General features: G+C 37.5%; 1 protein-coding gene across 1 annotated transcript in view; it reads right to left on the minus strand.

The window, feature by feature from the left end:
- Window positions 1-392: 392 nt before the first annotated feature.
- CEP120 (centrosomal protein 120) overlaps window positions 393-12,612 on the minus strand; it is a 69,527-nt gene continuing 57,307 nt past the window's right edge. Inside the window, exons 20-21 of the mRNA XM_065406477.1 lie at window positions 1,288-1,433; window positions 393-630 (exon numbers count right to left, since the gene is read on the minus strand). Coding sequence (XP_065262549.1) covers window positions 393-630; window positions 1,288-1,433 — 384 coding nt within the window. The remainder of the gene's footprint in view (window positions 631-1,287; window positions 1,434-12,612) is intronic.

Here is a 12,612-nt window from a genome sequence, read left to right on the forward strand (position 1 = left end):
ATTGAAAAACCTATTTTGAAAGAAATTCATAAAACAAGTTATAATAAATACTGAAGAGAAGTTTAGAATAGATATTTTTCAAAATGCTATTATAAATAAATCCAGCCAGGGTGATGGGGAGAGGTAGAAAATATTTAAACAGAAAATACAAAAAGTATGTAAGTATATTTACATATAAATACATTTTAACATAAAAGTGTTAAAAAAACCCACACTTTATGCTCTGATCCTGCATAAACTTACACACCTGCTTAACTTCACGTCCTGTGAACATTTACATTGACTTCAAAAGGTCTATAAGTGTGTAAAATATATCATGTGCCTAAGCCTCTTCAGGATCAGGGCCTTCGTTTGTAAAATTAATCAACTTACAAAAATATTTTCCAAATATACTATTTATTGCTGCTTCTTTTTGCAAGCGCCTCTCTGATCTGGCGATCCAATTCACTTACTATATGGTCTTCATGGTTATACACACCTGTTCTCAACAATGTATCTCTCTCTTCTATCAGGCGAGTGAGATAATCATCCAAGCTTTCATTTAATTGTCTAGTATTAAGACTACCCACTCGCTCAACTGAAATATCTCTGGAATCTTGTGATTGTTTTTTGTCTTCTTGTTGCTTTAGCCTGACAATAAAAGAAGTACATCACACAGGTAAAGGACACATGGAAATTCTGTCCTGTTAAATACATTCTAGATGGATTTTTACTGAAATTTCTTACTGAAGTAGTGGAAATCAAGGAATTTTTTTTTAAAGTAACACAAACTAACCCTTGCTCGATTAAATTTAAAGGAAGCCTTTTGAATCTAATATGTACACAAGTGATCGAAGGTATTACCATGATTTCATCAAGCTTTCTGCATTGATAATGCAGTTTAAAAACCCACATAAGTGACCAAGCTCAAGTTTCAAAATTACTTGAAGCATAATAATAAATGGAGGACATCATTAGATATACTTAAAATATAAAGATATGGGCCAAGAGGAGAGTTGAAAGAATCACCATTAGTGTAGCTTTTTATGAAGCAGTTCTGCTTAGAGTTGAGGGTAAAAAAGGCTTGCTGCAGTATAAGCACAATCATCACAAAAACTGGTTAGAGTGGCCTTTGGCATAGATTTTCTATAATACAAGACTGTTACATTTTATAAATGAGCGATTTTTTACCTAAGGGACACTAAACTGTGTTCTTTTACTGGATTGACAGCCAATTAAAATTTGATTTAACTGAACCTTCCCCTATTTTGAGGCAGAGGGAAAAAAATCCTACAAATGCTATAATACCTGTTCAGTTCATTTCTGATATCCTCCAGCTCTTTTCGCTCTGTTTTCCCCACTTCTTTCTCCTCTGCTGCCAAATAGCGCAGTCTCATGTGTTCCAACTCTTGCTGCTGCTTTTTAAGGCGGGCCATAGCATTTTCTTGCTCACGCTAAGGGGAAAAAAATCATTTGACATTAAATATTACCGATAAAAAGTGCTAATTCTAACAAATCTTACAGTGTTTCAGAATCCACAAGTAGTAATATGGAAACAGTAACTAAGTAGCACGAGTCAATACAAAATATTTAATGTAGATATGAGATTAATTCTGATGTCGGTCAAAAATGAAATAAGATTGAGGCAAAAGATTACTTCAGTCAAGATCACACTAAACATTTGTCCACAACAGATTGCAACCGAATCTGAGGCCAAAAGTACTAGCTCAACTAGTAGTAGACTATCCAAGGAGTATATTTTAGAGGTGATGTGTATGGGTCTGAAGATTTTGCTTAAACTGAAACACAGACTACAGTCTTGAATACCACTCAAGTAACTACAGTGACGGGGGTTATATAAATACCTAGATAGATAATTATAAGCACAAAAATTCAATACAGTGAGAAGTAAAATTTGAAAACCCTAAGTAGCTATATGCGACTCTCTCTCCCTACTAGCCCTGCTATGCATAGCACCACAAAGTTTTGTTCGGCAGAGATAATTTTATACTGTGAAAAGAACTACTTTCTAAACTGGTGTCCAGTCTTAGGGCATGTCTACATGAACATTTAGTTCGCTGCAAGCTGGGATGTGAATCTACCCCACAATAGCCTGTCATACACTGTCATTGTGGACCCTGTTGATATGCACTAACAGATGGCGTGCTTTAATCTACTCTCATTTCGAAGTGTGTAGATCAAGCTACACTAATGAACTGGACAGTTAAGGTGCTGGAGGATACGGCGGGGTAGATTCACATGCCAGCTTGCCGCAAACTAAATGTTCATGTAGACAAGCTCTTAGAAAGTCAGGGGTGAAAAATCTAAAAATTGACTTAGATTTCTTCTTACATTTATTCAATTTTCAAACTCTGAATAAAAGCCCAGAGGGGGAAAAACAGAACAAAAATTAACTCAATACACATTTTTTAAAAACTTGGTTCAATTCCTAAATGGATTTTTCAAAGTCCCAGAATCTAAAACATAGTGCCTTGCCCAGCAGCAAAGATTACATTTTATATCAGAACCAGAGACAAAACCTAGTTCTTCTTGGTGATATTCAATTGCCTTAACAACAAGGACTATCCTTTCTTTTCCTCTTGTCTTCTGACTAATGCTCTACATAACCCTGCTTCATTTACTGCACACAGTCCATCCTGTGCACTGCAAGAGGCAGGGGTCCTGGAGGAAAAATCATCATATGATCATGTCCTTAAATAGTACGTCATACTGCATGGTCCCCCTTAACACTGGCATATCTTAACTTGTGCTTGCTTGACTTTGCAACGTTTAACATTTATTGCATGCGTTTTACTCTCCACTGTCTGACTTCATTAATAAAATCTATTTGCGCAGTATATGTAATTCACCACTCCTGGCACCACTAGCAAGCAGAAAAGAAGAGAAGAATTAGGAAAGGACAGCAACCTGTAGGTGCCAGCAACTGAAGAGAGTGTCCAACAAGGAAAGAACGGATTTTGTAATGATTAGTAAATGAATGAAGCAACTACCAGGTTGCAGCCCTGCAAATTTCCTCATGAAAGGGCTATGTCTCTCTTCCCATGAGCCAGCCGCTGACTTACAGGCTAGATGAATGTCTGCTTACTAAAGCAGAAGTCGTTTCCCTACTGACTTGCAGACTGGAGCAAAGGACAGTCAGTCTATTTTGCTATATGGGCTTTGGACACAGTGAAAAATCCAACTGAAATGGGGTATTTGTTATTAAATTCAATGGGGGCAAAGACATCAGCCTATGGCTTTTTTAAATATCACAATATGAAACAGAGCACACAATCTGTAGAAGGGTACAGTAATTATAGGTCTCAGCATCCACATAATAAAGGCAACTTTCAGTAGGACAGAATAGGCAAAAAGGAGGAAGAGTAACGTCCTAATTAATGTCAAAGGCTCAGTTCACTTGGGACAAAACTTCCAGAGTTGTTCACAATCCTACTTTTGTCCAGAAGAACTGTAGGAAAGGTTCTCCTTAATGGTTAAAGCTCCAAACTCATTTAATCTGCAGGAAGAGGTAAATGGCTAAGAAAAAGTTACTTCAATGGTAAGAACAAACAATGAGCATATCATCCTGGGCTCAAATGGAGACTGGTACAAAGTCAGCAAGACCAGATTAAATTTACATCTATGTAAGAAGCCAAAAGGCTGGTCTGATCATCTTGACTGCACAGAAGTTTAGAAATATGGAGAGGAGGATCCAGTGCTTCTCCATATATCCTCAAAGCTCCTGGTGCTCCCACTTGAACCTGCAAGCAGCTTAGCCTTTGTGAAAAGAAGAGATAAAGAGAAAATAAAGTCAGTCTATAATTAAGGCAGTGTTATGATTAATACTAAAAAGGAGGAAATAAGGCTGCATACAGAGACAGTGTTAAACCTTGGTTGTACAGTTTTGATTGGATTTCAGGAGATTATCCACCATCTGAATAGAATAAATCCGGAAGTTTCAGCCTCTCAGTTTCTAGACAGAAAGAGTCTAGGAACATGAGTTCAAATAGCTGACCATGTAGTCTTTCAGAAGACCCTCAACAACAGGAAGTCTGAAGAGATTTGATAGACAACTCCTTGAAACAGCTGCCACTAAAAGGTGGAATGCCCAACCACCATTATTACTTAATCTAGTCCCACCTGATTTTCCTGTTGACACTACCTAAACAATGATAAAAGAGGTATAGAAGAACCTCACTTGAACACGGCAGTGAGAAGATTTGACCTGCCAAGCCATCTTTACCCAGTGTCTGGGAACAACTGGACCATTTTTGTGACTGTAGGGTACAGCTGTTTCTACCTGTGGGGTTTCCTAGAAGGCCAAGACCCTGGAGAGAACCTGTTGGTTTAAACCCTACTCCTTTGGCTTGAGAACTAGCCCAGATGTTGAAAGTTTCTTGTATATAGGAGGATGACATTATGATGTTATTTCAGCCCAGATCAGAATTCTGAATGTCTTTGAAGAGAAGAGCTCCAAGGGCGCCTCTTTCAACCTGTATCGCAACACAAGCTGCTCAGTTGCTATGTTCCAAAGGATTGTTATGGATTCTGGGGAAGGAGTGAATTTCTATAAGGAATATCCTATGGTCCGTAGGTCCAGCTATACTTCAACTAACATCCTTCTCTACTGCTGCTCCTGTCACGTAAAAGAAACTCAGATGGGTATCCCAGGTCCTCAAACTTGTTTCTCTCAAGATTCAGGGGGAGACTTCACTTGAAGTTGATTATTGGGAAAAGTCCACCATCTCAGCAAACAAACAAGCTGGAAACATGGTATAATTTAAGTTCTCTTTTTGGTAGTCCCCTCACAAGAGCAAAAAGGTCTGAAGAGGTTAAGAGTGAAGCCTGTCTGCGCACAATATTATCTGTATTACCACAGAATATCATGAGGCATGGAAGGTGAAGAAAGCATCAGAGGGCTGTGAATGGAGTGAACAGAAGTATTTTGATTGTGTCCTTCAGTTTGTGGATTGTGTCACTGAGGAGAATCACCTGCTTGAGGTGAGAACAAGATCTGGCGCTTAGGTGGTCCAAGCTCCTCAAAAGGCAAGCCTAAGCTCTTGCTAAAGTTCGGCATAAAACTGTGGTTTTGGAGAACTGAAAGAACCATGTTGGGGCCCTAGGAAGCACTCAGAAAAGAAGAAACATTATACAGAGATTATCTAAGTAATGCAATACACAGATACCTTCCCATTTAAGGCTGGCGAGTACAATGACCAGGAATTTCAGTGTCTTGGGAACAAAGACACGACAAAAGGCAAGACAACATGCTTGTAGTATCATTTTGACAGCAAACAAAGAAAACTCAAGTGTGCTAGAAAGTGAAAGTACACATTTTTGAGGTTGATGGACCAGAGTCATCTTTGGCTGGGTGGATACAAACTAGGGACAGGCTAGAAACCTCTAGATTCTCTCTTAGTCAAAAGACAGTCTGGAAGTCCTCTTTTATGTTGGAATGGGCTAACAGCCCCCAGGTCCAGAAGTTTCTTGATATAGAAAATAATTACTGACCGTTTATAAGGGCCACAAATGAGGGACAAGCAGAACAGCAGTCACAAATGGGGTCTGTGGAGGTCAATGTGAGGGAGACCTTGTGGAGAAACAAGGCCTACATGACACTATCTTTGTCCTGCATTGGTCATTTCATCCTGGCAGGATGGGTTGCATCAGGCCTTCCAGCCTTGCAAGCAGGCTGAAGCAAAGCTTCACTGGAAGTGGAAGCAGAGCTGATTGGTGATTATACAAAGCAATTTTTTCTAAATGGGCAGAGAACTGAGAGAGTGAGCTGCTGCAGTGTGGCTCTGGAGATAGTTTAATTTGAGCGTGCTGAAGTGCGTCCTGTCCATACAAACTGGGAATTGGTCTCCAAGAATCTTTTCTCCAATGACAGCTGTGGACAGTACTTCCCAGCAGTGTCAAGATTAGTAAATTGGGTACAGTATAATTTCTGGGCAACACATTTCTGATCTAAGCAGATAAGCAAATCTTAACTAAACTTATTGCAATACAATCCTTCCACACAGTAGAAGACCAAGTCTGGTATATTTACTGCAAAGTCATTCTGTATTTCATTACTTTTGTGGGTTTATATTAGATTATTATAAAAACAATAAAAAATAAGCACCTTTATACCTTAAGAGGGTCAAACAAAACAATAATGTGAATTACCTGACTAGATGTGGCACTGGAAGATGTACTTATATTTTTAGCATTGTCCTTTTCTCCTTTTTCAATACTACTTTAATCACAAATATCTAAGACCAATCTTCCCCTGAAAAATCCATAAAAGTGGATATGGGATATAAAAGACAGGGGAAGTGATCCCATAGACTACAATGACAATTTATGGTGCATAATGTAATTATGTAGTTTAAAATGCAAACCCACATTCTAAACTACATAATATTATTTACCCAACATAGCTATTTTGAATACTTTACAGTCTGTCATAATCTGTATTCTGAACATTCATAAACAAAACGTGATTTATGTAACATTTTGAACAAACAGAAACTAGCTCCCCATATAATCCTTCAGTAAAGGAAAAAGATGTCAAAGAACATACATTATTTGTTTGATATGGATAGGAGAGTTAGCATACAGTATGTGAAAATCATACTACGTATGATACAATTCAAAGCTAAGATTTAGTATTAGATCAGATCAGAGGTCACAAAAAGAATGGATCCTTTGTAAAACTCAGATTTTGGGAAGGGAGGGTGAAGGAAAGATTCTTTATCCATATTTGGTAATGAAAATTGCTGCCCTTTATCAAAGGCTCTTTCAGATAACCAAAAACCACTTTTTCCCCCAATCACACATTATGCAACAAGCTCTGTAATCATTGGTGCTAAAAGTAGTTTATTGTGTAGGACTATTTCAATTTTAATGGAAATTAGTGAAAAACATCTTCTGAAACCAGGAAAAGATATACAAAATGATGTAGCATTCTCACTTTCATTTACAGTATCTATATTACATACTATTCACACTTAACTGACAAAACAAGAACAAAATTAAATTTTTGCAGTTGCTATAATGTTAACTATTTTCAGTATAAATCTTCTACATATTAATATGAAATAGGAAAAAAGTCTCAATTTTACGTTGCTGAAATCATGACACTTGGACTGCCACTGCAAAAATTTATACTGCCACTTTATACTGTGATACTTTGAGGTAACACACTAATGTAAAGATTAATCCAAATATTAAATATCCTCTACCAGGCTTGCTGAACAATTTGTATAGTGGGGGGTGCTGAAAGCCATTGAACCAAACTGTAAACTCTGTATATAATGGAAATCTCAAGCCAGGGGGTACGGAAGCACCCCCAGCACCCGGAGTTCCAGCACCTATGTTCTCTACCAATTTATCTTAAACGAAAAAGCATGGTTAATACATTTTAAAAATTTATTTGATCATCTGAGCATTCCATTTGTAATACTCCTAACCTGAGGACAAACTGAAGAGTATGTTCAGGTCTGAAACTGCACTCATTGCTTACTGAGCTGTTGCTCTCCTCATGTGGCAAGATGTATGCCTTAGACAGATACTTTGCCTGGATGGGTAATTTTTATATTACATAATCAAATTTTGAAGTTTAAAATCTGAAGATGGTTACTGAGCCCTGGAGCAGTCTAACTGGTTTCACTAAATGGTTGGAAAAAGTATGAAACATTCCTGAAATATATTTCCTCAGATGAATATCTGCTCGCAGAGCAGAGAACTACAGCTGCTGCAGGAACTGCAGAAAAGCCAGAGGACCAGCAGTGTGGTAGGAGACGAAGGCTGATAGTGCCTCTGAACTGAAGGTACCCCTGGTCAGGTATACCAGGCCACCAAATATCAACAGTTCCCAGTGCAGCAGTGGGATAAGGTAACCTCAGAAGACCCAGATGCCCATGATGTCAGCAAACTACATTTTGTATTTGCTGAAGTGATTCTTTTTTTTAAAATGTTCATTGGTTATCTGATCCGGCACCATTCTATCACTCTCTTCACATTGACAGTCTCACTCTCCCTGAGTTCCATGCTGCCCTGTTCTTCCCTTCACTTTTCCTCCCTCTATAATCATTTATTTCTTTTTCCGTGTTCTTATCCTCAGGTTAAACTCTGCACTCTTGCTATTCCTCCTTACTCCACCAATGACCCCATATCATCACCAAGAAAAAAACCAAAACCCAAACATGTATAGTTAACAAGAGATGTGCCAATCGTCTGATTATTTATGCCTGATATATTCTTTTCCCCAATCCTTCATTTCCTTTGTGTGTTTTGAGATTGCAAGCTCTTTGGGGCAGGAATGGTATCTTCTTAATGTTTGCACAGTACCTTTCACAATGGGGCTCTAAATAATGATTTTGGGCCTTTGGTACTACAGTAATTTAAACATTAATTAAATAATCAGTAATAAAGAAAAATAATCAGATTGTAAAAGAATCCCATCATGCCGCCAGGTGCTCTAGTTAAGAGGCTCTTCAATCAAAACAGTACAATCTTTATTTTGCCATAGCTGCCTATAAATCCAAAGGGGAGATGTAAACATACATACACTAGACTAAACAATGGCTAAATAGCAGCCACTATTCACTCTCCCACTCACACATACCATGCAAGTCTGTGGGAAAAAAAGTTACGATTGAAGCTAAGGAACTCAAGTAAAGTTTTCTGAAAATAACCCAGAGCTGACAAGTCAGTAGGAGGGCCTGGATGGTTTCAAGACACAGTTTTTAACCAAGACTTGGATCTCCAACTGTTTTGTTTTTTTTTAAACAAAGATTTACATCCCATCCTTGGCTAAATTACTTATAAATTAATCAAATTAATTACTCTGAGTGGATAAGCAGGAGGCTGGACAAGATAGAGCTGATGTCAGCCAATAAGGTCTGTGTTGTTTTAAACAAATCCATCAGTTCTGCTTTGAACAAATCCATAGAGTACAAATATGGTAAGAGACTTAAATCCTACAATAAAACCTCTTATCCCAAAATGTACATAATTCTAATTTAAGCATAAACATTGTTTTTGTTAATTTTCAAGATCAGAAAAGGGAGATTATCAGCCTTCAAAACAGACATAACACCGTTGCTAGTTACAGCTGCAATGGTAATATGCTGCATTATTTTTAAAAAGTGATTTCTTGCATCACTCAAGTATTTGTTAAATTTTACATCTCGAGCCTGAAAAGTCTTAAGCATGTGTGTAACTCAGCACATAAAGTAGTTCCACTAACTTTAATGGCTCTACTTCCATGAGTAAAATTACACGTGCCTAAATCTTCGCAGGATCTGGGTCTTAGTTGGTAAATTTTAAAGGCCAAGATTTTAAAACCTTGAATCGTAAAGAAAAAAAGTGCATGTGCATGCACCAAATGTGCACATTTTTGAACTTTTGGTCTTAATTTTTGAGTAAAACATTTTGTTAAACAGTACAAATAAAAAGTTACAGTAAATACCTTCAAGGAAAAAAGGGAATGGGCATGAGGGAGAAAGATCTCGGGGGCCTTGTAATAGAGTCTGTGGATTTTCAGAATATTTTATAAACTTTATACACCATGATCAAATCCATTAAAATGTGTAATTTTGTAGTTTTCATACTTAAAGATGAGCCTATGTCACAAACATCAGGGTGTGCTTCAGGTCTTTCTCTAGTTATAACTGGAATTATGTTTTATTATCCAAAAATTCCAGATACAGAGAAATTAAGAATTTCTTCCTTTTAATGTCCACACAAAATTTATTTTCAAAGTTACAATGCGCAAAACTTCATTTTCTACAGAATATAAAGCCATCACAGCAGTGTTCTAACATGACTAGTTCCCAAAGAAAAAGAAAATGCTATAATTAAGGAAACATGGACTTTTAAAGTTGAAAAATCAGAAGAAAAGAACATTTTGCTAAATACTCAGCCAGTTGATTATGCTTCTTTATTTCATAAATTGACTGTACTAGGTCACCTTTGAGTAATGGAAATCTCTGTTTAAACAGTTCTTTGGCAATGGGCACAAAGCATTAGATCCCATTTCCAAGACTTACCAGCTGGGTTTTGTCATTAACATTTATTAACAATCTAAGATATGGCTTTCAACGTCTAATCCTCACTACACAAATGTTTTGTATAGTCCTCCAGAGGGCTTTGGTGTGACAAATTACTGGCACAGATTACAACCCTGTGGCTATTCACCCAAGGCAACACAAAATTAATATGGTACTAATCCAATTTAAACAAGGAATTGGATGAACTATTGCAATTGCACAAATCATCTGAACTAAAGCTGATGTGGAATTCCTGAAGGCAACTAAATTTCCAAATTTATATTCAGACACAGTCCATGGGTTCCTGATCAGTTTTGCTTTTTTAATTTTTTAACTGAATTTAAAGTGCCAGATTGACTAAATCCTATTTATCAATAGAATAAGTACAGCATTAACAATAGTCGCATAAGCATTAATATTATATTTCCCACAAAAAAGCCTTCATCTAATTTTAAGTGGACTACTTTCAGGGATAAAGTTTTAGGGGAGTATAATTTGGTCTTAATGTCCATTCATTTAAATGGTTCAGATGTCTAACAAGGGTTTCAGCTGGTCCTGGACTGGAACCATTAAAGTTACCAAACTTATCATCTAGTGATGGTTTTTGTCACTACCCATCTGGCATGACTTGAACCAGTGAACTAAAGGTGAAATGCATCTAACAGGAATCTAAAAAACCTTTAAGGGAAAACAAATAAACAAAAAAACCAGGCAGGACATTTTGGTGCTTCCTTTGGGAAAATCCAGCTTCTGGTGTGAAAAGATTAGAGAGGCAAATGATCACCCTGTTGTGCATAGGTACACCTCTACCCAGATATAACACGAATTCGGATATAATGCGGTAAAGCAGTGCTCCGGGGGGTGCGGGGCTGCGCTCTCCCGTGGATCAAAGCAAGTTCGATATAATGCGGTAAGATTTTTTGGCTCCCAAGGACAGAGTTATATCGGGGTAGAGGTGTATTTCAGAAATATTATGGGCCAATTTCTGACCCCTACAATAATTAGACAAAAAGAAACAATCTGAGGACAGTACGTAAAACTGAACCTTTGATTTTCTAGCTATTATCAAATATACATTGCGCTAATTTCTTTGATTTATCTGTAAGTTATAAATAAAGAGCATTGAGAATTTGGGATCTCAAATTCATTGAGTTCAGATTTGGGCACTCAAATTGATTGGCTTATCCAAAGATTTTGATGATGACAATGCCTTAGGCTCCATATCCCTCCTTGATTAGTACCCAAATTTCTCCTCTCCTCCCAACAAGACCATCGGACTCTCACTGAAGGACCTTCCTGAAGCTTCAGTTATCCATTAGATTGTGTTTTCTCTTCACGGGGGAAGGAAAGGAGAGGTAGAGAAGTAGCAGCATCCTGCTTATCCCTTCCCGTATCCAGAAACAGGGTCTCCTTTTGAGCACATATCCAGATAGCTAGCTAGCTCCTCCTTCCCAATCCAGTAGACTTTCCTTTCCAATCCACAGATGTAATTTTCTAAGAGCAACTGGTTGGCCTATTCTTTAGTGATGTCTCTGCTAGATCCTGCTAAGAAAGATCTCTAGTATTGCAGGAAAGAGTGAGTTAGCCCTCTCTTCTTGCTTTTCCTCATAACTGGGTGTCTATATTCCTAGATTAGAGCTCCTTTCATGCCACTGCAAATCTTATCGAAAAACAGGAAAGGCAGTTTTTATACTGCAACCTGGATCATACACTTCAAAACCTTGAAATGGAAAAGCAGGGGAACATAATCCAAAAAATTTATTGGGTCCTGCTGAATCAGATTTGGATTCAGGGAGCTGAGGTGCTCACTTATTCTGTGAAGAGTGTCCCTAATGCTGGAGTGAATTAGAAGTGCCTCTCCTCGAAAAGTAGTCCTTCCATAAAGTAAAAAAGGGATGGGAAACAGGGGTGAAGATGGAGTATGAAAACATGAAGACCCTTGTCTGAACCCTCAATCTTTAAATGTATTAGGCTTTGTTTCGATCTAGGGATTGGTAAAATTCTTGCTTTTTCTAGTGTGTTTGTAAGCACTTCCGTTAGATACGGTCAGAATCTTAAATTATTGCAAGCACAAGCCATATTTATAGGAGGCAGTAGGTAAAGGAAAAATAATATACTGGCATGTATATGCATTACTGAGGATGAAGGAACTGCTGCTACATCTTTGCTTGAGAGAGATTTTAAATGCCTCACTGACAAACACAGAAAAATCCACAAAAACAAACCAACCAAAAAAAACCCCTCTATTGGCATCAGTGATGGGAAAATTCAGAGACAGGAAAAAATTGTGTAACCTGTGATTTCCGGATCTCTCTAAGTTTGCTGTATTCTGCAAAATTCTACAAATTCTATCATTTTTTTAAAAGCTAAGGCCCAGATTTTTAAAGGTATGTAGGTGTTGCAGTACACCACACTGAAATACCTAACTGATTTAGGAGCATAAATTTAATTTTTCAAAAGTGATTTAGGCATTTAGGAGCCAAAATCCTATTGACAGTGGGATTTTTGGCTCCGAAGTGCCTAAATCCCTTTTGCAAATGAAATTTAGACTCCTAGATACCTTTAAAAATCTGGCCTAAGTATTCTTTATGACCAT

This window comes from Emys orbicularis, chromosome 6, assembly GCF_028017835.1.
Source record: "Emys orbicularis isolate rEmyOrb1 chromosome 6, rEmyOrb1.hap1, whole genome shotgun sequence".
In the NCBI taxonomy this organism is placed as follows: Eukaryota; Metazoa; Chordata; order Testudines; family Emydidae; genus Emys; species Emys orbicularis.